General features: G+C 36.5%; 1 protein-coding gene across 4 annotated transcripts in view; it reads left to right on the forward strand.

Moving 5' to 3' along the window:
• The window catches only part of GluRS-m (putative glutamate--tRNA ligase, mitochondrial), a 189,083-nt gene that overhangs the window by 133,633 nt on the left and 29,027 nt on the right, over window positions 1-26,423 (forward strand). For 2 of the 4 annotated variants that reach the window (XM_090408318.1, XM_090408334.1), the window contains exon 14: window positions 2,736-2,859. In XM_090408318.1, coding sequence (XP_090264444.1) covers window positions 2,736-2,831 — 96 coding nt within the window. In that variant the 3' untranslated portion in view covers window positions 2,832-2,859. Of the gene's footprint in view, window positions 1-2,735; window positions 2,860-5,131; window positions 6,491-26,423 lie in introns of those variants that run through there. The other 2 variants (XM_090408327.1, XM_090408339.1) reach the window with 2 other exon arrangements.

Below are 26,423 nucleotides of genomic sequence, written 5' to 3' on the forward strand. Positions count from 1 at the left end.
TTATTATTAGGCAAACTCTAATGGACAATTTGACACTAGAATTATTTGATTTTCTTTCCATGGTGAATTTTATTGAAGAGTTAATTAGATGCAGAGCATAAGGAGGTGTAGGAAGAAGAAACAGGCTCTTGAACATGCATCAGATGATCAGGAAGACTTGCCATCAGGTTCATTCCCATATATTGTATAAACTGTTCTGCAGAACTGCTTGCCTGATGTATCTTCAAATAGAGAAGTTTTGGTTTTCACAGTATGTTTGTCATCTTTGTGTGTGTGTGTGTGTGTGCGTATGTGGTCTTCAACTGGTGTTTTGAGGCAATTATCCTGATTATGGAGGCCTGAAGTACCATATTTGGATAAAGAAAAACAAGGAAGGATGAGTAATAGCCTAAAATCTTACAATCCTGCTCTGAAGAACAAATAAAGTTGTCATTGGCAATTATTCTAACTAGGAGTTATCCCTTTGTAGCAAATGCTTCCTGAATTTTCCAGAGTCCCACTTGTGGAAATGGACTATACTACAAGAGACTGTGTATTGTATCATTAGTGGCATGGATGTTTGTGAACATCTTTTTGTGGTGTGTGTGTGGGGAGGGGGATTTTCTTCATCTGGTGTTGAGGCACTTACCCTGTTTATGGAGAACTGAAGTACCAGGTTTACTAGATGGCACACCATATTCAAATAAGCCATGGCATAAAAACAGACATTTTGAAGTAGTTTTCCATTTTGTGTCTGAAGTGAGAACAAGACATTTTATCATAGCAAAATTATTGGATATGTCTGCAAGACATCATTTAACCATTGAATTCTGGTGGCAAGCCATCATAAGATTATAGAGGCTAGCCAAAGTCAGACAGAGACAGCCAGATGGTTGCATGCGCATCATTCTGTGGTTTACAGAACAAGGTTTTGTGCACTACAGAATGAATCACATCCAGTGATACATTGAAGGAAGGCCACAAACTATAACTACAGCAGGGGACCGATAACAGGAGTGCTATCCTGAATCAGCAATCTAACTTCACATCACCTGGAGGAACATTGGTATCTGCTTCCACTGTTTGAAGAAGGCTTCACAGATGTAGTCTATCATCATCAAATTCCTGGCATGTATCCTCAAGGGGGTGTACAGGATATTATGATAGTATTATTAACATTGTTACTAACCTCCTCCAAATCGATCTATTATCTGTCAAGACTCCAACATTATCAGATCTTATATTTCTATCTTCTAAGGCAAAGAACACTTGTTTTGCTAATCTTTCCCTCTTCCATTTTGTTTAAGTGACCATACCACCTGAGATTAGCTCTGCTAACACATGCCTGGATGCTAACAATGTCAAGTTCTTTCCTAATATCCTCATTTTTAATATAATATTGCCATTGATGCCATCTGTTCATGCTCCCAATCTTTCTCAGGACTCTCATATCTTTGGTCAAGTGCTTTATTTCTAACCCAGCTCTCAGATCCATAAGTTAAAATTGTATACTGCCTATATTTCTTGTTTTCGGTAGTACACTGATTCTCATGCCTTAGAGACATACATGTTTTGTCTAATACAGCACTACACCTCATAATGAAAGTAATTGGTGACTTGCACTTTACCTCATCTTATTTCAACAGTATCTTCTATTCTGAAGAACAGTGGACTCATTTTATCATGACTTAACATTAAAGTGAGGATTTGTGGTACTAAACACATACTTGTAAATGACACCATATTATGCAATATGAAAGTTCACAATTCTTTCAGTTTTTCACAAATATGCAAAGATTTATAGTAGTTTGATTTTGTATTGAAGCTACTACCATTGAACATAGTCATTCAAGTAGTAGAATATCAGATATTCTGCTACTTGAATTTGTTACTTCAGAAATCCAGTTCTTAGTGGGTGTTGAAGTCTAGATGTATTGTAGAAGTGAGCAAAATAGCTCAAAGGGTCACTTGGTTGTTGATGAATAAAGCAGAGAAGTTAGCCCTCTCTATAAGACTTTGATACAGCTATATCTGGATGCCTACTGTGTACAGATTTGGTTGCCTGGATTTTTTTGGGATGAAGATCAAGATGGTGACAGGACTGTGGACTACTCCTTATGAATACAAATTAAAGGTTTATGGATTACAAAATTTAAGGTTAGTGGATTACAAAATTTAATTGATAGCCAGAAAAGATAAGCTAACATAAAAACAGAATTTACTGAAAGGTTTTAAAGGACTGATGCAAAGAAAATATTTCAATAACATGACAGGAAAGGAGAAAGAACAAGAGGTCATGCTTGAAAGTTATATAAGAATGCATTAGAAGGGCATGAGGACTAGATTTTTTTTTTCTTGATGAGTAGAGTAAGTGAATTTACTAATAAGAAGTTTGATAGGCTTTGTATGTTAGTATGGGTCCCTCATAATAAGTTTTTAGGCCATCCATGAAGAATGTCAGTTAATGATAATATTAACTCATGGTATTTGACTAATTCTTAATATTTTATAATGAACAGTAATATGCATTGTCAAAGGGGATGGAATGGAGCTGACCATTATATACCAGTTACCTTCTCACAGTACATAGTATCCTTGTTTTGCAAATGAAGTTATCAAGTTCAAAGATAATATTCAGCCAAGTTTAAAAACAAACAAACAAAAAAATACTTACATGTTTCTTGAACATTCATGTTTTAGGTTTGTTACTCAAATCATTAGAATAACTAAATTTGTCTGTAATATTTACTATTTAGGAAGGACCACCAATTGCAGAATTGATTTCTGCACTAGGGACAGAAGCAGCTCTTCAAAGGCTTGAAGCAGTGTTACAGCTGAGCAGATATATTTAAAGATTATTCACTTTATCAAAAGAATCAAGTAACTAATAAACTTTGAGCACGTATGAGAATAATATTTTGAGAAGTTAGATCTATAAATTTAAAATGAATATTTACTGCATACTGTTACACAGTGTTTTTTTTTTTTTTTTTTTGTATTCAAAATTAGAAGAAGCAGTTATTTGATGTGATTTATGTGTTCCATAAAGAATTTTTGTAATAAATATGAATGAGTATGCAAAAAGTAACTTAAAAAAAAAAACTACATGTAGTAGTGTGAACTACTATACTCATTCATTAGATTTCTTTTGCTTGGTGAAATTTCACATTCTTCAAATAGAGGCTGTTGAATTTTAACAAGTTGACAGCACAGATAAAACAATGCAGTAGTTTTTTCTGATTTTGTAGAAAAATTCCACCTTGATATCAACATATTAAAATTGTGCACAGATATGGTCACCTGGGCCACTAATGCACAAGCAATGTGCAACATACAGCCTCTCCCTGTCAAGTTAACTCCACCTTCTTGTGGTTTGAATCTGCTTTCTCAAACATGGCTCTGCCAAACTTAGCAAGTATTCCTGTTGCAAAAGGATATCTTACTAATTGGAGGAAATGCCATAGACCCACTAGGTGGTAGATGACTATGTTTGGTCTCTAGAGCAGAGGTTCCGATTTTTGTCCTCCTCCTCCTCTCTTCTCCATGTAGTGTGAGTGATACCTTCAAGGGTATGCCAAATATATAGACCCAAAACTGGTGGTGCTGCAGGCCGACCACAAGATAGTACATGAGCCTAAACCTGTCAGTTACAAGTCATTCCCAGTCAACTGATGCATAATTCCACTGCCATATACTCTACCAGATCATGCCAGGAGAGGGAGTCCAACTAGTGGTATGTGAGTGGCACTGTGATCTAGGCCATATTAAGGTGTGGAGACTGGTCATTCTCTGTATGAGCATCATATCCAAGAATCTATCTCCTCTCATTGCATGTACCCATTCTATTCTTCCATCTAACAATAATGAAACATAAAAAGATTCACGGTGACATTGCACCTAAAACAAATTTTTTTCAAAAAACCAATCTCCCCCCCCCCAAAAAAAAAAACAAAAAAAAACAGATGAAGCACAATGTACAAATCATACCAGAATTCCTGCCCCCCCCCCCCCCACAAATAAATTCATATCACTTTACCAATATCCATGCCATAAATGGCAATGTAAATGACACATCACTTAGTTATCTAGACTACACCAACTCTGCAGAAAACCAAACTAACTACATCAACTGCTGTCAGTTTTCTTCAATGTCCATATTACACACATTGTAATTCCTTTCACTACAAGAGTGACAGCTGTTCATTTGTCTTGAACCTTTCAATGTATAGGATCAATATTAAAAAAAAATTGAAAAGATCCATCCAATTGAAACCAAAATGATACATAGCCTATTGACTTGAACATATGAGGACAGGCTGAGGGTCTTCAAAATTTGAGTAACAAATTTCCATCTGTTACTCAAACATTGGACAAGAGGAGAGGTGACAAACATGAGTTGGTAATGGGATTTTATAGTAGTTGGCAGGTGGTTGGGAGGGATGGATTTGGAGTGCGAGGAAACTAAGTAAGATTATGGTTCAGAAGCAATGTGAGGTGCAGGTTCTTCTTGTGGCATGTTGTGAGTGCATCTTAGATGAATATTTTTAAAGAAAGATATGATAGGTACTTAAGAATGATGCAAATTGGGTGTTATAATAAAATTTTTTTATGGGATGAATGTGTAGACTGCTTTTTTGAGATATGAATGCCTAGCACTTTCAGAAATCATAACAACCGGAAATGTAAATAGTGCATTGAAAAGCATGGATTTGAAGAATTTATTAATGGCATGCAGCTTTCAACTGAGTGAAGCACATAACTGAGATTTACTATCTTGGGTCACCCACCATAGAACCAAGAGTTGATTGCATCTGACTTCCTTTTCCTGAAGCTGATAAAACCTATTTTTACATCAGATGAATAAAAGAGCAGCAAAAATGTAATTCTCTCAACAAGATGCTTAGGATTCATGAAACATCTTCATAGTAGACGCTTATGGACAGTAGATGAGATAATGTTGAGAAATAAAATTGCAGAATAAGGGGAAAATTACTTGTTTTTGTTGCATCACAACATGTTTTCATGACTAAAAAAATAATTAGGAGATACTTTTGCCATTACGATTTACCTTGTGAAAATAAAAATGAGTTTAAAACTTTTTGTAATCATTCCCTCCTTCCACTCATACCTTGTTTTTCTATTTTTGTGTCAGGTTAAATAGGGAAGCCTCCCACTTTCCTTTCTCTAAGGCCCGCTGAGTCGTTCCAGTTCTTTGAAGAGTAGAATTCCTGTCCTTCAAAAGGAACAATCTGTTTTCTTCATCTCACTGCCAAAGTTCATCAGTCCAAATGATGAACATATTTAGGCATAACATGAGATTAAACAGTGATACACAGTTTGCAGCCTAATGATGCTCATCTCATTTTTAAAGTTTTCTTCCAGCAGTATTATTCTTTCCAAGTATGAGTCTGTCATCACTCACAAAAATATTTCATCTTAAATTTTGCTATTGAAATATGAACAGTCATCAAGTTGCATAACGAAAGCTATGTATCTTTTTGTCACTACAATGAATGATTTTTTCTGATAATACAGAATTAAAAATTAAGTCAATCTACTGGCTGTTCTTTAAAAGAATGATTAGCATAGTACAAGAGAAGTTTTTGTATAGAATGCTTAGAAAGTCAGAATAAAAAATGTGAGTCCATGTTTTCAAAAAATAAAAAAAAATTATTATTGTACAAATAGCTCGAATGCCTCTGTAGTTGTAGTCACAAGGAGAACAGGACATTTGTCACATAGTTGGAAAGGCAACCTGCATTTGAATCCCATTGTCATCTTCTTCTAAGAGGATATGAGAAACCTCTATTAAGGGTTTTTCAATTCAAGGGGTTAGCCATTATGAAAAACCCAAATTTTGGCTAGAAATTTTATTTTTTTTTAATCCTATAAGACAGATAAATACTTCGGACACATCACAGTGCTATTGGCTGAAATTACAACAAAAACAAATAAAGACTTGAAAATTAGTTTTATTTCATTGCACTTAAACTAATCTGATTCCAGTAACTGGAACTTTTATTCCTTGCAAGTAAAGTTAACTAAGCTTGTGTTTTGTGCTCAATTTATTTAATTATGTTTAAAGTCTTCTATGAAGCTTTAAACATAATTAAAGCTATAAAGAAAAAAAAACTAGTGTTTTTAATTATGCTTTGTTAACCAAAATAAAAAACATGCCATCGTATTAATTTAAACAGTTATATTCAAAAGGACAGCACATTATTCTAAGTAGTGATGAATTCTGTACCATGGCAAATTTATTTTTCTTGTACGTGATATTTGGGAAACTGCCACTACTGCAAAATTCGAAGTGTAAGGAAGAACTGAAACTCCTTCCTGAGGTTTAAGCAAAAATGTTAAAATATGCTCATACTGAGTTGTACAGAGATGCATTATTTTGTATTCCTTGGTATAGCAATTTTTGTTACACCTTTAAAGGACAAAATCTTTCTTGAACTCATTGTATGTGTATATAATTTGACAACTATAAATAAATGAGTTCCATTTTTTATATGTTTGTAGTTTCTGCATCTTGATCTATTTTGCAGTTAATTTTTTTTTCTCTTAGTACAAACTGTAGAATATATTATAAAATAATAGAGAAATCTGCATATATTTTACATACAAATTTCCCTGTTTTCAGTTTGAAGCATACCTCAAATACACTGGTGTCCAAAACCTAAGGATGAACACTGTTTCTGCAGTGTACCCACAAGTTCAAGTGAATCAAGTTGTTGCAATTTGTATAACTGATGATTTCAAGTAGAAAGTGGGTACACATTCAAATTTTTGAATCGTGCACAATGGGGTCATGTGGTAGAGCTCTGCAGAATAAAAGCAAAAGGCTGCTAAGCGAATTTTGTTTGAAGGAATAAAGTCACAAATTAGATGTCATGCAATGTCTCAATGACATCATCTAAATGATTTTACGGGGAGAAAAATTATTGGAAAGTTTGAAGGCGGCTGCAGAATTATAATATTGCCAGAGAGTTTGGAATTCCACATAATGCCAGGCTCTGAGTATCGTTTCAGACTGATGGAATGTGTTCCAGACATTTGCTAAGTGGTCACCCTCATTCTACCATGGAGCATGAAGACAGATTTTTGGTTATAATAGCAAAATGTAATCGACGCACCAACGCAGGTCAACTTGCAACTCAGCTCCATTCAAGCACAGATAGGCAGATATCTTGGCAAACTGCAGCAAGACGTGTGCAACAAGTAGGCCTGTAGTCTACATCCATTTATCCACAGCTCATTGTAGAGCATGTTTCCAGTGGTGATGTATCCATAAAAATTTGACAAGACACGACACCAATGCCGTTGCTAGTTTTTATCCGCTTGGTTAGACTATAATAAATTTCGTTTAATCCTTTATCCAAGTGTAAGCAAACAAGTTTGCACCTGAAGTATCTTCAGGAATGAGGCAACTCGTGGTAAAGGTGAACCAAGCTCTCATCACTACTTGTCTTAGGATCTCCCATAATGCAAAGCACATCTTGCGGACATATATAATGCTATGCATTAAGGGAAGGGCCACTACCCAGACTCGTTTCGACCTTTGTTGAGGTCTCGTCAGTGGGAGACCGACCCAGAAGTGGTGATACCAAGGTGGAAGCAATGGAGAAGTCATTCAGGTACAAACTTTGTTTGCTTACACTTGAATAAAGGATTAAACTGAATTTATTATAGTCTAACCAAGTGGAAAAAACTTCCAACATCTTTCTCTAAATCCAGAGTAATTTAATAAGGTGAGACACCTTATGGCAACTCGTATAGATAAATATGACTTCTCCATTGCTTCCACCTTGGTATCACCACTTCTGGGTCTGGCTCCCACTGACAAGACCTCAATAAAGGTCAAAACCGGTCTGGGTAGTGGCCCTTCCCTTAATGCATAGCATTATGGGAGATACTAAGACAAGTAGTGATAAGAGCTTGGTCCACTATTACCACGAGTTGCCTCAGTCCTGAAGATACTTCAGGTGCAAACTTTGTTTGCTTACACTTGGATAAAGGATTAAACTAAATTTATTTTAAAGACACCAATGGGCTAATGTACTCTTTACAGGTGAGAGTCATTTTAGTCTTTACAGTTCTGGATGACACTTGATCTTGCACAAAAATGGTATTGCTTACCGCCACGAGAATATTCTTGGAAGGGATAGATACAGTGGTGCTGGGGTCATGGTGTAGGGAGACATTAAGCTTAGGATGCACTGAGATGCAAGTGCTGGTAAAAGAGACTTTGAGTGGTAAACGATATTGCAGTGAAGTTCTTCACCATCATGTTCGATTGTTTCATGGTGCTGTAGGCGAAGAATTCATTTTTATGGATGACAGTGCCATACAATATTGTACACGAGCAGTGGAGACCAAGGATATTAAATGAATCAAATGTCCAGCATTTGATCCAGCAAGAACTAAAATAGTATTAGATAACAAGATCTTAGAACAGGTGAATTCTAATAACTACCTAGGATGTATGATCACTTATGAAAATGAAAAAGATATAAGCATAAAAATTGCAAAATATTTAAAAATAACAGGAGTAATTAACTCTATATTTAAACCAAACCTAGTTCAAAAACAAACCAGGCTAAAAGTATATATCATTAGCCCTACCGGTCTTAATGTATGGAAGTGAAATCTGGACAATAAAACAAAAAGACAAACAAAGATTAACAACAGCAGAAATGAAGTTTATGAGAAAAACTGCAAAGTATACCCTATTTGATCACAAAAGAAACGAAGATATTATGAAAGAATTAAACCAAGAACCAGTAATTGAAAAAATTAAAAAATATAAACATAAATGGATGGAACACATTCAAAGAATGAAAACAGAAAGATTACCAAAACAAGCCTTAAAGTACAAAGAAAAACAAGCCTTACAAGCCATTAGGAAAAAGAAAACCAGGACGTCCTCTTAAACGATTCAACGATGACTTCTAAGGCCGGAACAGGCCATACTAGGCCTAAATCCTTGATATGTATGATGATGATGATGATGATGAATGTCCAGCATGCTCCCAAGATCTCAACCCCACACAACACTGGGATGCAATAGGGAGAGACACATTGTTGGTCAAAATTGCACTCTGGAAAACAAACAAGGCCTTATGCTTTCTCTGAAGGAGGAGTGGGCAAGTTTGCCTCAAGAAATCATAAATCACTTGGTGCTAAGCATGGTATGATGCTGTGAGGAGCTGCATTACAGTTTGAAGTGGACATATTCCATACTGAAATGTCTCTGCATAGTTTTCTGTAAACACTGTAAGAAGTTGTGAATAAGTGGAATGGATTGCTAAGAGTAGGGATTAAGTGGATAAGTAGCAATATAAAGCAGGAGCTGCAAAAAAAAAAAAAAAAAAGCATTGCCGGAAGGAATATAAACAAAAAAGTAATGAGCATTATTTAAATTAAGGGAATCAAATAGTGTGTAAGGATTTTTGTCACGATGACTTGCGAATTCTCTTTAAACTGTGTACTGGTGGCGAGGAGGCACGGCAGTCGTAACAACGGAAGTAGACGATGCTTAGGACTTTTTTTTTAGCAAAGTTTCCACCGAGTGGTATCCATTTTTTTTTTTAAAATGTGCCCGAAGTGAGAGAACAAGTACAACATTAGTGTTTGAAAGCAGCAAATATAATTTTCTAGTTAGATCATATACTACAGTATAATAGGTCATCTGCATTGCAAAAAAGAGCTATGATTTAATTTTAGCGAGCATTCATTCTGCTTAACGATCAAGACTTTCAACAGCTTTACCATTCATCTCGAGTCCGAGTTTTACTTAGTGTCATGCCGAATATATAGTAACTATAAAAGTATCTGCGACTAGTAGCGTAAGCTAATGCACATAGGCCAAGTACATAGTACAAACTAGGGCAACTCGTAGCAAAGGTGGAGAAAGTTCTGATCACTATTCTTAGTATTTTCCATAATGTAAAACCCATCTCCTAGGAGATGGGTGATGTTATACATTATGGTGGGAAGTCACTACCCAGACTGGTTTCAATCTTTGAGTTTCTTATTCAGTTTTGAAACAATGTGGGATTTAATATCCCCTTAATTTAAATAATGTTTTACATTGCCAAAATGAAGCCTATTGGCTCTTTATTTTAAAGAAGGTAATGAGCATGTTTATGAGCAATATAAAGCACAAGCAAGGGTAACACGTATGGTAAGGAAAGCTAAATCAGATTTTATGAGAAAATTAGCTAAACAGGCCAAAGTAAATCCAAAAATTTTTTTGCTACATGGCAAGAGAAAGAATGATTATGAAAAGATAACATTACTTAGTGCTGATGATAGGAAAGTGAAGCAGAAAAAGAAATAGATCACTTTGCAGTTACTGATCTGAGAATTGAGGTAGATGAATTGGAGGCACTCAGTATATTGAAAAATATCAATGTGAATACAGCAGTGGGCCTAGATAGTATATCAGCTCGTATGCTATGAGAATGTTTAAGTGAACTGGCAGTGCCTCTGACAAAGTTGTTTAATCTAAGTCTCAGCTCTGGCAAAGTTCCAAGGGAATGGAAAGAGGGTAAGATAGTTCCATTACATAAAGGTGGCTCCAAGACAGAAGAAAATTTTAAAAGCAAAATTTATAATTTAATACAAAGCAAATTACAGACCAGTTATTATCTCTGGAGTGGTGGTTAAAGTATTGGGCAAATTGGTTAAAAGTAAAATTCAGGAATGGGTGGATAATAACATGATACTCTTGTAGGAGGCAGCATGGCTTTGTAAAAGGTTGGTCCTGCCTCAGTAATTATTTGCCTTTTATAAGGTGACAGCAGAATTGGATAAAGGAAATAGTTACACTATGATACTGCTAGACTTTACAATGGCATTTGACAGAATACAATATGGAAAATTATTACATAAGCAAATGGGAATGGATGGTGTAGGGGGGTGGGGGTGATTGATAGGCAGACATCAGAGGGTGGTGTATGGTGGAATGGAATCAAAGCAAATGAGGATAACTAGTGGAGTTTCCCAGGACCATTACTCTTTAATTTACACATTAATGATATAGCAGATGACTTGAAAAGGGATATTCAGTTGTTTGCTGATGATGCAAAACTAGGGAGGGCAATAGTTGATAAAGGTGACAGATATCTCGTAGGATGATTTAAATAAATTGGCAGTGTGGGAAAAGGACAGTTTTTGTCAACTTAATGTTGCCAAATGTAAGATTTGGAATGAAAAGATTACATACTTCATATCATATTGATGGTACTAGATTACAGGAAACTGATGATGGGATCTGAGGGATGATGGTAGATAGAGATGTGAAATTCAGAGAATACATTGCAAAGAGTTGGCAAAATAGCTCAGAGGATTATTTGGATGTCAAAGAACATATCGACAAGTAAAGATGAGGTAATTATCTCTCTTTATAAGGCTATGATTTGGCCACATGTTGACTACTGTGCATAGATTTTGATCACCTGCATTTCTAAAAGACAGAGATGGTGGAGAGGATTCAGAGATGAGTGACCAATCTCATGACAGATTTGTGGAATATACCCTGTGAAGATAGATTGAAGGTGTGTAGGTTGCAGAGTTTAGCTGACAGGTAGAAGAGAGGGATAAGATAGAAACTTATGAGTTACTAAAGAGATTCTATAAGATTGACAAAAGAAATTTTTCAGTACATGGGGAGTAGAGGGAAATCAAGGGGTCATATTTGGAAGTTGTTGAAGACTTTGGTTAGTAAGAAGGTGCAGACTAGGGTCTTTACTTGGAGAGTGGTGAATAAGTGGAATGGATTGCTAAGAGACTGTTGTGAGCACTCCAACAATGAATAAGTTTAAGGAGATGTATTGTAGGTGTATTAATGGATAATGCAGTTGTTCCACTACGAGTCTTGAGTGCATGGAGTATCCATATATAAATAATAATAATGTACATATAGTTTACACTTTTCATTGTTGCACTATCAGTTTAATTTGAAAGTCATACAAAAGTAACCCTTGATAAGATTTGTGAATCAATGTATGGTATTGCTAGACAATGCCATGACCAAAACATGTAGATCTTTCAGTCCTGGTCTGCCTGGATTTCCTCTTATCACTTGTATAATATATGCCACTAGGCACTACCTCGTGTAATTATTATGTAACACCTCCAGGGAGTCCAAAGACTCATTGAGGGAGGGCACCTACTCTACAACTCTCCATTTCCACCACACTACCAACCCCAACTACCTTCATCATCATCACAAACATCCATGCCCACGGCAGAATTTGAACCCGCAACCTTTTGGCTGGAGAGCAGATACACTAATCACTCTGGCCATTTTTTTTTTTTATTATTATTATGGGCAACTCCAAGGAGGCTTTAAACATCATGTCAAGAACTGTTCAGCATTTGCACAGTATCCATCATACTTTGCTTTGAACTCATTTGCAGTCATGGCACCCACAACAGACTCTGGCAGCTTATTCCACTCATGCATCACTCTCCCAGTAAAAAATCTAGTTCTAACATTCTTGATAACTAAGCTCTTACTAACTTTCCATGGCCCTAGTCTCCCCACCAACAACACACTTGTTTTGAAAAATTTCCTCTGAATTAATCTTGTAAAAACTCCTCAGTAATTTGAATGTCTCAATCATATCACTCCTTTTCTGCCTATTAACCAGCTTCTGTTACCCAAGGTCACTTGCCTCCGGATCCTCTCTACCTCTTCCCCAGCACCAAAAAACCCTGGTGCCCAGATCTGCACATAGTAGTCAAGATGGGGTCTTATCAAGAGCAACAATAACCTGCTTTGTCAAAGTATTCTTTGACCAAGTGATCTGATGAGCTGCTTTAGCCATATGCCCCTTAAACTTTAATTCCCTATCCACTATGCCCCTTAAACTTTAATTCCCTATCCACTAACACTCCCAAGTCTCTGGCTTCAATTTTCTGGAGTATGGTTCCACCATTGTGGTATATTGCTGATAATATTTTCACTCCTTTCATAAAACCTTACACTTTGCCACATTAAACTGATACCCAGTCTGCCAATCTACCCAAATCATCCTGCAAAATGTTGACATCATGTGTATTGTTAAATCTTGAATCAAAGGTTTAATTTGTCATAAAACATCTCATTCGGGATTTAACTAGGATACCAAAATTTCCCAAAGAAGTACTTGTATATGGGTATAAATATAACTGTAAATAATGTATTAGTCTTTTGTTTTGTAAATTCTTCTAAATTTTTTTATATTGTTAATTGTCCTGGAGATGTTTGTTGTAGAGTTTGCTATTCAATTGTTGAGCCATGTCATAGTCTAATAGCATTGGAATGAATGCAATAATCTCTTGCATAATGTGTTAAATGAATGAGAGCAGGACATCTTTTATTGTGAGGTATTGATTATGGTAAGATTTTGTCTGGTTAAATAGCATTACATGCACGTGTAACTCAGCTTAGTTAAGTGTAATTTTGATAATTGTGTAACGTACTATAGAATGAATAAACATTCATGTTTTCTTTACCTTATAAAATTTCCTGATCTCTGAAATCAATGCACCACTCATTAAGATTAGGACCTGTACAAATTCAAATGTGGGGGATTAGCCACGACTGTATTTAGAACAAGTTCTTTAAGAGTTGGAAGTTGGGTATATTAATAGCTAAATTCTAGAGTCATAGGTTATTCTGGGTGTTAACTTTCTGACAAGGAGACTTCTCTTGTATAGGAAATAAGTTGGCGCAGCTTTAACAAACAAATTTTTCTCAATTCTAAAAAGGAGTTAATTCCAGATTTGCATCCGGAATTAACTCCTGGCCCAAGACTATCACTAATTAATCGGTACGCAGTGAAGGTGGCGGCTAGCAAGTGCTGCCATCTCGTGGTGCCTAACCCTAACACAATATTTTAATGTCTGAAATAGTGTGGGTTCGATGGCCGATTTTGTTGAGTTTACGGGACGAAAAACCCGAGGTTCTGGGAGAAAAAACTCGCTAGCCCGTGCCTGAGATCGACTAACTCTGGAACCGGTCGAGAAAAGGCTCAGGAAAAAGTTCCTCTAGTCGGCGACTAGATTTGAACGCCTTTTGTCGTGCAGTCAAGCACCGTAGAGTGAACGCCACTTCTACTGAGCTACACAGATCATCCATTCCAGAACTTACATTTATACCCACATGCAACTACTTTGGGAAATTTTGGTATCTTAGTTAAATCCCGAATGAAATGTTTTATGACAAATTAAACCTTTCATTCAAGATTTAACAGTATTGACTATTGCTCTATCCAACTTTGAATCATCAGCAAATAACTGAACAGTTCCTCTCAGATCCTTTCCTATATCATTAATGAACAAATTAAATAGCAGTGCTCCAAGAACAGAGCCCTGCAGCACACCACTAGTTGCAGGCCTTCTTTTGGATTCTACTCCTGAATAAACTACTCTCTGATCTCTCTTTCCATCAACCACCCTCCTATTCATCTCACCTACTGGTTAGGCATTCCATATAGTATCCTCTCAAAGGCCTTTGCAAAGTAAGTAGTATCACTGTAAACCCATTACCCTTATCCAATTCAGCCATCACTGTATTATATAAAATGTGAGCAAATTACCGAGGCATGATCTGCCCTTCAGAAAACCATGCTGGCCCCCCATAAAATATCTCATTTCCGTCTCCATTCCTGTATTTTGCTCTTGACCAACTTCTCCAGTACTTTGACAATGACTCCTGATATGTCGATTGGTCGGTAATTTGCTACAGCAGTCTTGTAGCCTCCTTTATGCAATGGAACTATTTTCCCCCTCTTTCCATATCTCTCAAGACTAACCCAGAGCTGAGACTTATTATTATTATTATTTTGACACCTCCAGGGAGTCCAAAGACTCATCGAGGGAGAGTGTGCCGACAGCATCGAACGATTGGCCCCCCTTCCAACTACTAACCGCGCTCAAACTTACTTAACTGAGCCATTAGTAGCAGAGGCTCTACCAATCGACCAACCTTTGCCGGCTAAGATTAGTATATTCCATAGACTTATATTAAACAATATCAAGGGCACTGGCAATTCCTTTTCTGCTTCACATAAGACTTGAGCTGGTATACCATTTAATCCTGCAGATGTATGCTATTCACCTCAATTCCCGTATAAGTCATCGGTTCCTCATTCCTGGATGATACTCTTTCAAGGTATTCACTTAATGATTCAGTTCATCATTGGCATTCCTTAAAATCATTCTGTTTGTATACATTTTTTCTTTTACTTGGAGCATATCAAAAGAACTGTTTGGGATTCTCTTTAGCCTGCGTTGCTAACTTCGTTTTATAATCTATTTTTGCTTTTCTTACCACACTAGTTACTCTTCTGGCTTGTGCCTTGTATACTATTAGTGTGCCTGCAGGTCACCTTTCTCCTTAAATTCCCTCCAGTTTTTTTTTTTTTTTTTTTTTTTTTTTCAGCTCCAGCTTAATGGTGTTATTCATCCATCAAACTCCCACTTGATTTACTCTCCTGATTCTAGGTATGAAGTCAGCCATTACCTCTCTCAAACACTCCTTTACCACTTCCCATGTACAATCAACATCCAGCCCTTGCAATTTTACATGCCATGGGATTGATCCAAGCAATCTTCTAAGCTTGTCATACTTACCAGCCCAGTAATTCTACATATAACTGAGTCTTAACTCAAAATTCCACACATTTAGCCATCTTCCAGGTCAAGACCATATGTTCACTCTCACCAATTGATGGCAACATGGGCATATTCGTTATAGACAAATTCTCAGATGCAGTTACTAGATTGAGCACTCTCAAACCCATTAGTATATTCCATTACATGCTGTCTCAGATAATTGTCCCTTAGTAACTGCATAAAATCCATTTCCTTATGTGTCCTCTCCTTCCAATCAGTGTTATGGACCATTAAGGTGACTGATGTTTCTGTCAATTTCATTTAAAATTTCATCACTAATTTCATTAAAAATGTTACAGCAACATGGATGCACCAGATATTATGATAGGTTAGTAGTCATGAAATATTTGGATATCAGCCTCTTTTAAATTAGTCTTATTAATGTAATTTCTCCCATTCTCTGAATGACCATACTTGCACATATATTTTTTTTATATCTTTATTTTTTAATAATCCTGCCATTGATGCCATCAGTTCCTGCTCCTCAGGACCCCTCATAATTGAATTATCTGGTCTGATAAACTTTTTTTTTTTAACCCAGCACTTTTCCATATGATTTTACTCATCTGGCTTCTCATTAAATCATATATACTTTTAACTATTTCCAAATTTGATTTGCCATCAAACATTAAAATATAAATAGCTAAAGTGTGGTTACTTGTTTTTGAAGTTCACTGCTGAGAAGGATGTTTTTCTGCTTATTTTTAAAGTTGTCTTAGTACCTGACTTTCATATATTTTCACAGCAATTAGTTCATTTACTCACAGACTTAAGCATACAACTTTATTTAATGTAGATGTTAATTATCCCCCATTTGAATGCCAGGTTAAATATTACTTTTCTTTATTATACTTGACAAATTATATTCTTGTTTTCATTCTATATGTGTAAACATGATGCATCTTCATGACTAACCTACTATAGAGGCTGTTGACTTTGCATTAGTTACCTTAGTGACCCATGATGCAAAACGCATTATGGGAAGGATCACTACCCAGACCTGTTTCAACTTTTGAGGTCTTGATTGCTCTCTCAATTTGAAGTACCAAGTTGTGGACAAATTTTCTCATGCTATTACCAGATCTAGTACTCTCACATCCCAGCTACATTCCATAACATACTTTTTTCAGCCAAAAAATATACATATTTTCAAAATGAATTGAACACACTCATATTTCTCTTGAACTTATTGTCTAAACCAATTTTAAAGGAGTCACAGTTATTGCATACAAATATTCAATATACTACATTCTCATAGAAAGGCTTATATGTTGCTTATACATGATTATTAATTAACTTAAGAAATTCACAACGTACACCAGAATATAAATTAAATTGAACTTTAATATACATTTCCATTATTTTGGCAACTGCTATTACATCCCATAGTGGATGACATTGATTCCCCCCACATACAAATTAGCTAAACATTTGGCTAATTTGTATTAGCCAAATGTTTTGGCTAATACAAATGGAGACTTGAAAAGAAAGCCTTAAACTCTGCCCAACAAAAACCAACCATATGGCTTCGCTACGTTGACGATGTGTTCGCTATTTGGCCACATGGCTCTGATACACTCCTCTCCTTAACCCACTTAAACAACCAACACCCCAGAATCAAGTTTACCCTGGAAAAAGAGGAAAACAACAGCCTCCCTTTCCTAGACACTAGTCACCCACCAGCCTGATGGAACCTTGGTTTTCTCAGTTTATAGTAAACCCAGCCATACAGGCAGATACTTTCACCAACAATTCCCTCCCCATCACAACAATATGGAGTTATTATCCTCACTTTCTCAGCCAATGGCTACCCCCCCCCCCAAAAAAAAAAAAAAATCCAAACAATATTGAAACCAGTAAACCACAACTTCCCCCCCCCCCCTCTTCACAACAAGTATTACTCTAAATCCATCACCATTCCCTACATCTGAGGCACCTCGGAAAAAATTACCAAAATCTAAGAAAAAATGACGACCTCTTGTTACAGACCATATAGAAAATTGGCATCCCTTATCTGCTCCACTAAAGACCAACCACTTCTCCTAGACCTACCTGATATACCAGGTCCCTTGCAGCTGTAAGCTGTCCTACTTTGGCCAAACAGGCAGGACAGCTAATATCAGAATTTCAGAACAAGGACTACATCTGTTTTCACTAGTATAGCCACTCTGATCTTGCAGACCATGCTCTGGATCAGGGTTTCTCAAACTATTTCTATGACAGAACACTTCACAGAACACCTTGGTTATTTTGTAATGTATTAATTAATTGGTAATTTAGCTGATTTTTATTATTAATTAATTAAACATCAGTTAAACCATCATTAAATTAATTTGTGCTGATTTTCATTGACATATCCTATTCTGATCACTAAAAATTTATATTATTATAAGTACTTACGAGCAAATGCAGACTTTTTCTCCTGTGTGCTGGTAGTTTTCTCCTCCTTTTGTACATCCTAGGGATCTTCGTAGGCTTGAGGTGGATGAGTCACCAACATCTTCAATAAGAGATTTCTCATCATCATCATCATCAAATTCCTGCCATGTACCCTCAAGGGGTGTACAGGATATGACAGTACTACATGAAAAAATTACATCATTACTAACTTCCTATCTACAATTTTCCTCCAAATCAGTCTGTTACTTGTCAAGACTCCAACATTATCAGATCTTATATTTCTATCGTCTAAGGCACTTTGTACCGTATCAATCCACCTATATCTTGGTCTTCCTCTGGGTCGTTTTCCTGCCAACCTGGCAGAGAACACTTGTTTTGCTAATCTTTCCTCTCCCATTCTATTTAAGTGACCATACCATCTGAGATTAGCTCTGCTAACGCATTCCTGGATGCTGACAATGTCAAGTTCTTTCCTAATATCCTCATTTTTAATATGATATTGCCATTGATGCCATCTGTTCACGCCTCTAATCTTTCTCAGGACTCTCATATCTGCGGTCTCTAGTCTTTGGTCAAGTGTTTTACTTCTGACCCAGCTCTCAGATCCATAAGTTAAAATTGGTTTGAACACGGTCTTGTATACAGCTAATTTAGTGTTCCGACTAATTTCTTTCTTATTCCATATGAATTTATTCAATTGACTTCCCACGATACCAGCTTTGCTGATTCTGTTGTCTATTTCTATATTTAGTTTACCATCTTCAGTAAAAATTGTGCCTAAGTAGCTGAAATGTTTTACTTGTTCCACAGGTTTTCCATTCACAACACAGTTGACATTTTCAATGATTCTGCCTATTTTCATTGTCTTTGTCTTTTTATTGCTGACCTTCATACCATATCTATTACAACAGCTATTCAATTTAGTCAGAGAATCTTGCAGACTTGTAGCGGATTTATTTAGAAGTATAACATCATCCGCATAAAGCAAAGAGCTGACATTAACATCTCCAATTTTGATATCAGGTTTAATACCACATTCCTTCATAATGTGATCCATATAGATAATGAATAACAGAGGGGATAACGTACATCCTTGTCTCACACCAGATTTAACATTAAACCATCTTCCTGTACTTCCTTCAATTCTAACTGCAGACTCACAACTCAAATAAAGACTAAGTATTGCTTGATATAATGCCCCATTGACACCATATAACTGCAGCGTATTGAATAGCTTCTCTCTTGGCACCTTGTCATATGCCTTTTCCAAATCGACAAAACTTAAATACAGATCTTTGTTATATTCCCATGCTTTCTCGACTATTTGTCGTAAAGTGAAGATCTGATCCTGACAGCCTCTATTTGGCCTGAATCCAGCTTGTTCTTCACCAAGCTTTTCTTCCACAATTCTTCTCAACCGTTTCTCAAGTATACTTGCATAGATCTTGCCAGGAACACTCAGTAGGGAAATACCTCTGTAATTCTCACATTCAGTTTTATTTCCCTTTTTATATATGGGTACTATGAGAGCTCTACTCCAATCATCGGGAATTCGTCCCTCTGTCCAGGCTTTCTGAACTATGCAGTGCAGCCACTGTAAGACTCTTATACCACCATACTTCAGCATTTCTGGTCGAATATCATCTACTCCTGCTGCCTTTCCACATTTCAAGCCTTTGATGGCTTTTTCTACTTCAAGTATGGATATGTATTCCTGACTGCATGCCTGGTCAGTGTTTTTTATCACTGTGCTGTCATCACTGCTTGTTTCATTTAGCAGTTTTTCAAAGTAATTACTCCATACTTCAAGGATATATTTTTCTCCTGTTTTCATTTCACCTTTATCATCTCTAATTCCTTTTACAGCACTCTTTCCTCCATTCCTAAGCTTCTTCAACAACCTCCAGAATATTTTGCCACCTTCTTGATATTTATTTTCTATATTCTTGCCAAAGTCCTCCCATGACTTTTGTTTAGCTAGTTTTACACACTGTTTAGCTTTCTTACATTTGTCTCTGTATTCTGTAAGAGTAAAAGCTGACTTATTTGCCAGGAACTTTTGATATGCTTTCTTCTTTTCCTTCACTGTCTCTTTAACTTCCTGTGTCCACCAGGGAGTTCTGATTTTTTTATCTTTGCACACAACCTCACCACATGCCTCTCTGGCAGAATCAATCAATGTTTCCTTTAGAGTTTGCCACTGAATCTCCAAGGTTTGATTCCTGTTCTCAAACTCTTTCATTTTCTTTTCAATAATATTTCTGTATTTTAGTCTACAGTTTACATCTGAGAGCTGCTCAACTTTTATTCGCTTTAAAACTTTCTTACATGTTATTCTTTTCAATATGAAATTCAATTTTATCCTGCTCAAGACTAAATAGTGATCACTTCCAATTTCAAATCCTCTGTACACTCTGGTGTCCTGCACCAGGGAGAAAACATCACTATCAACAATAACATAGTCAATGAGACTTTTCTTATTCCTAGCCTCTTCTCTCCATGTGAATTTGTGCACATTTTTATGTTGGAACATGGTGTTAGTAATAACCAGTCCATGTCCTGAGCAGAAATCCAACAGATATTTGCCATTGTTATTAGCTTTGCTCTTTTCTCCAAATTTTCCCAAAATATTTTTGTATGTCTCACAATCATTTCCTACTCTACTATTTAGATCCCCAACAAGGACCAACTTTTCCTTTTTCATTGTGTCAGTTGCTTTTTCTAAAGCCTCAAAAAATTCCTCCACTTCTACCTTAGTAGAACCTTCTGTGGGACCATAGGCACAAATAAGTCTCATTGTCCAGTTCCCCATTCTCATATTTGCCCACATTACTCTACTTGAGACTGACTGCCATTCAAGAAGATTAGCCTCGTATTTTGTGTTGAATACTATGGCTACTCCTTCTTTTCCTTGATTGTTATTGCCTGAATATAACATTTTGTATTTATTGCTCAGAAAGATCTCACCAGTTTTGGTCTTTTTTGTTTCAGTCACCCCTATTATGTCGATCTGGTACTTATCTAATTCCTCAGCTAGCTCCATTTCTTTGCCATTCAGGCTTCTTACGTTGATAGTACCGATCTTTAACTCTGGTGATGTTGAGTTGGGGTTTGTTTTCAGATTTGTTCCAGTAGCTGACTTTTCGCTGTTCGCCCTGGTTCCCTGGCAAAAACAACGGGGGCCTTGTTTAACCGGGCGACGCCCCAGCCGGCATGAAATTTTGTCATGTTGTACCATCATTTTTTATTTTGGTTTAACCAATAAGAATACAATTTGGTCGGCTAAATCCCAAATTGCCAGCCCATCCTCGTTCGTTCAGTATCAAAGTAGATACCCAACAGGGTGCACCACGAGAAGGTGAGGATTGGACATTAGGTCAGAAGCCCTGGTCGGTTCTCCGCATTCCTTTAAAGGCTATGTGGAGGTCTCCTCTCAGTTATACAGCTTTGACCCTTAAGCACCCCTAAGAGATTTCTTAATACCAAAATTAATTTTTTTTTTTTTTTTTTTTTTTTTTTTTTGTATTAAGTGTCTTGTCTCTTATTCATATTAGAATTTAAATCTGTATTCCTATTACTTTTAAATAAACCACGGCACTCCGGTTTGCATATCACAAGGTGCCAAGAGAGAGAAGCTATTCAATACGCTACACTTATATGGTGTCAGTGGGACATTATATCAAGCAATACTTAGTCTTTGAGTTGTAAGTCAGCAGTTAGAATTGAAGTACAGGAAGATGGTTTAATGTTAAATCTGGAGTGAGACAAGGATGTACATTATCCCCTCTGTTATTCATTAACTATATGGATCACATTATGAAGGAAAGTGGTATTAAACATGATATCAAAATTGGAGATATTAATGTCAGCACTTTGCTTTATGCAGATGTTTTATACTTCTAAATAAATCTGCAAGATTCTCTGACTAAATTGAACAACTGTTGTAATAGATATGGTATGAAGGTCAGCAATAAAAAGACAAAGACAATGAAAATAGGCAGAAACATTGAAAATATCAACTGCATTGTGAATGGAGAACTTATAGAACAAGTAAAGCATTTCAGCTACTTAGGCACAATTTTTAGTGAAGATGGTAAATTAAATATAGAAATAGACAACAGAATCAGCAAAGCTGGTATGGTGGGAAGTCAATTGAATAAATTCATATGGAATAAGAGGGAAATTAGTCGGAACACTAAATTAGCTGTATACAAGACAGTGTTCAAACCAGTTTTAACTTATGGATCTGAGAGCTGGGTCAGAAGTAAAACACTTGACCAAAGACTAGAGACTGCAGATATGAGAGTCCTGAGAAAGATTATAGGCATGAACAGATGGCATCAACGGCAATATCATATTAAAAACGAAGATATTAGGAAAGAACTTGACATTGTCAGCATCCAGGAATGCATTAGCAGTGCTAATCTCAGGTGGTGTGGTCACTTAAACAGAATGGGCGAAGAAAGATTAGCAAAACAAGTGTTCTCTGCCAGGTTGGCAGCAAAACGACCCAGGGGAAGATCAAGATATAGGTGGATTGATACGGTACAAAGTGCTTTAGACAATAGAAATATAAGATCTGATAATGTTGGAGTCTTGACAAGTAACAGACTGATTTGGAGGAAAATTGTAGATAGGAAGTTAGTAATGATGTAATTTTTTTTCATGTAGTACTATCATATCCTGTACACCCCTTGAGGGTACATGGCAGGAATTTGATGACGACTCCGGTTTCAGAACAAGCACTTGCACACTGCAATATGAACTTGCGAAAAAAGTATTCAGTATTAATAGATTTGAGAACCAGATACAGACTATCTTGATCTTCAATTGCAGTGGAAAAATTTTCTTTATACTTTCTTGCTGATCACTGACATTTGCAACACAGATGTTATTTCGTTCAGTTTTGAGAACACGCCGCCCATTGTTGTAATCGGCTTGCAGGCAATTTTTACGATCGGTCATAAGCAGTAGTATTCTCTTTCCCGATTGTTGAAAAATTTCGATGCGTGAAAATTAACGATAATTCATGAATATTTTCATGTTTACAAATATGCTGCTTGATCACTGATATTTGTTAAACAGATGTCATTTCCTTCAGTTTTGAGAACAGAGGATATGCCACCCATTGTTATAATCCGCTTGCAGGCGATTTTTATGCCCAGTCATAAACAGCAGTATTCCCTTTCCCAAATGTTGAAAGGTTTCGATGTGTGAAAATTAACGATACACAGATGTTATTATTAGGTGTTCTGGGTCTGAGCTTTGACATATTCATGAATATTATTCTCCTCAGAATATTTCTACTATAAAATATTTATTCATGAAAAATGCTTAGAAAATTAAAATGACAAATTGCAGAATACAGTTTAAGAAACCCTACTACGGATACATGCCAGAATACAGTGGAAGAAAACCACAATAATACACTGTAACAAGTTCAAATCTGAAAGACTTTTCATAGAATCAGCCTCAGCCCTAAGAAACATGCTAAACCTAAACAAATTTGGTTGCATGAGACTGCCTCAAATTTGGGAGACTTACATCAGAAGACCTTCAGCCCAATGGCAAAGAATACCTACATAGCCCGCTAGGGGAGGGGGGGGCACCATCAGAACTTTGAGAAACAATAGCTTCCTCGCTTTGTCCTCATTTACTGCGTGTAGTGCCTGCATGCACGTGTCTTCATTTCTTTTGAAAGATAGCAACGTAATGGTGCTGAAATATTGGAAATATATATTAAAATTTAATTTATATTCTAGTGTACGTTATTAATTCCTTAAGTTAATTAATAATCAATACTACATGTTCACATGAAACCTAGTTACCAAGTAAATAAATATTTGAAGGTGTTTAATTCATTTTGAAACACTATCTATGTAACTAATCCCTTGCATTACTGTCTTTTCTCTCTCACCAGATACCTTCAAATGTAATACTCCCCTTAATGCTACTTTCCTATTGAACATCTACTTACACTAGAATTGGTGGTTGCATTCTTCTGCTATCATTAGCAAACTTTCCCCTTTCCTAATATACAGTATCCCTTACATTCTGACTGTGACAATATCCTCCTCTGTTAACCAAGTGTTGCTAATCTGACCAGTTTTTAGCCATTCAGACAAACCAATTCTCAAACATGTCACCCCTTGAGCCCACAGGTATTTTTGAACTTTCTTTGCAGATTTGAGACCTGAAAAACTGCATTCAACTTTCTATGATCTTTCGCATCTCTCACTTGCACACATGATCATATCCTCCTTAATAGCTTCAATTCCCTGCATTTGCACATCCATTCCCTTGCCAAACAACTTTCTGCAGACTGCTAACACTCCCTCCTCTATAGACAAAGTTTTGTTAGAGGGTTTTTTTTTTTTTTTACACAACTATGCATACTCATTTGCAATCTTGGCTTTCTTTAAGTCACTATTATACCTTAGCAAGAGAAACTTTCTCTTTCTTCCCCCCCCCCAGTAATTCTGAGATGTATTGCCTTGGTGCTGTTGTGCACAGTCATCTCTAGAAGGGGAGGGGTTCCTGGTAGTCACACAGTACTCTGGCAAGCCATGGATGGCCTGGCCCAGATCATTTGGCTAATGGACTGCAAGCGTCAATGGTAGCCCTGTCATTTCACCCCGAGCACATTAATTGCTTGCTGGATAGTAGATATCCATGTGTTGCTCCATGGTAGATAGGAAGCTCTGGTGCCAAATCAACTTCCTCCTGAGAAATGATTTTTCATCTCATGTTATATTTGCCAGAAACAGCAACAGAAAACCAAAATAAGAAACAGAAACCATCAGAAGCTGCAACAAATACACTACTTTTATTAATCCTATATTTAACAGAGAAAAATCACTTGGAAAAATGTCACCCTTCTTCATCCAGAAGGGGTTAGAAGAGTTGGCAGGATCTCCAAAATCTGTTGGGAAACTATTCAGGTCATAAAAAGTACTTCGCACAAATTGTGTCTGCTCACACTTGGATAAAGGATTAAATAAGAATATAATTTCCTGGAAAATTTAATTTAATCCATTCAGGAGATATTCTTATTGAAGCAGCCACAGTGACAATCTGAAAAATTATTTCATTCACCATCTATTGGAGGAATATCAATTACAGTTATACGCAACCTGAACATTTGCTGCCATTGACTTAACTGTCTGCTTACACTCCTTCTTTCCACTGTTCAAGTGGGAAACTGAATACAACATATATGGGATTGACCATTTCCTTGTGATATTCACTTTTTTTTATGTGGGCAATCATGTACTACATCATGGATATCGCAGTGGAAAAATTGAACAAACTGACTGGCCACTTTCTCTACTTTAGCAGAATTCAATCTTGTGACAGTCAGGTCATCTCTCATCAGTAATGTAGTGAACCATGTGACAGTGTATTACACAAGCTGCTGCAACTGCAGTTCCTAAAACATTAGTCAGTTTCGGTTTCCTTAGGCATGGTGGAATGATTACACATGGGGGGGGGGAGGTACGTGGTCTTTATAAACAGTAGGTCCTGCCTTAGTAATTCACTCCCATTTTTACAATAGTGACAGTAGAATTAGATAAGGAAAATGGCCATACTCTGATGCTGCTGAATTACAAAAAAGATTTGACAGAATACTGCCTGGAAGTTTGAGCAGCTTCCACATATGAAGTGGAATCTAGGAGAATGAGGGCGATTAATAGACTGCCTCAAAGGGCTACTAGATCTACTACCATAATTTGTATATTAATACAAATTATGGTAATAGATTGTGCATTGACAATATACATTAGTACAATATACTGGATTGCAGGAAATTGATGAGAGTAGGGATTTGGGGATAACGTTGGACAAACTTTAAATTCAGAAGACATATTGCAAAAGTTGTAAAATAGCTCAAAGGACTTGATTGGTGAAAGACACTGACAAGTAAAAATAGGACAGTTATTATTCCTTTTTATAAGGCTATGATTTGGCCACATCTTAACTACTATATAGATTTAGTCACCTAGGTTTTTTTGGGAATCGGGAGGTGGAGTTGTGAGCAACCAGTCTGGTGACATATTGGTCATTCATATCTGAATGATGACAGGTCTATGGAATGTTCCTTATGAGGATAGATTAAAAGGTGTGTGGGTTGCAAAGTTTGGTTGATAGGTGGAAAAGAGGGGATATGATAGAAACTTAAGTTAAAAACTAAAGGGTTCTATATATGAAAGATATTTTTCAGTATATGATAGAGATAACTAGGATCACCCCTTGAAGTTGTGTAAAAGTGTGGCTAATAAGGGTGTGCAGACTAGATTTTTTGATTGGATAGTGATGAATTAGTTGTAAGTGCCCTGACAGTGAATGAGGTTAAGGAAAGGTATGTGTGTATGAAG

This window comes from Typopeltis vanoorti, chromosome 2, assembly GCF_054136105.1.
Source record: "Typopeltis vanoorti isolate ZY-2024b chromosome 2, IOZ_Tvanoo_1.0, whole genome shotgun sequence".
NCBI classification, from domain to species: Eukaryota; Metazoa; Arthropoda; class Arachnida; order Uropygi; family Thelyphonidae; genus Typopeltis; species Typopeltis vanoorti.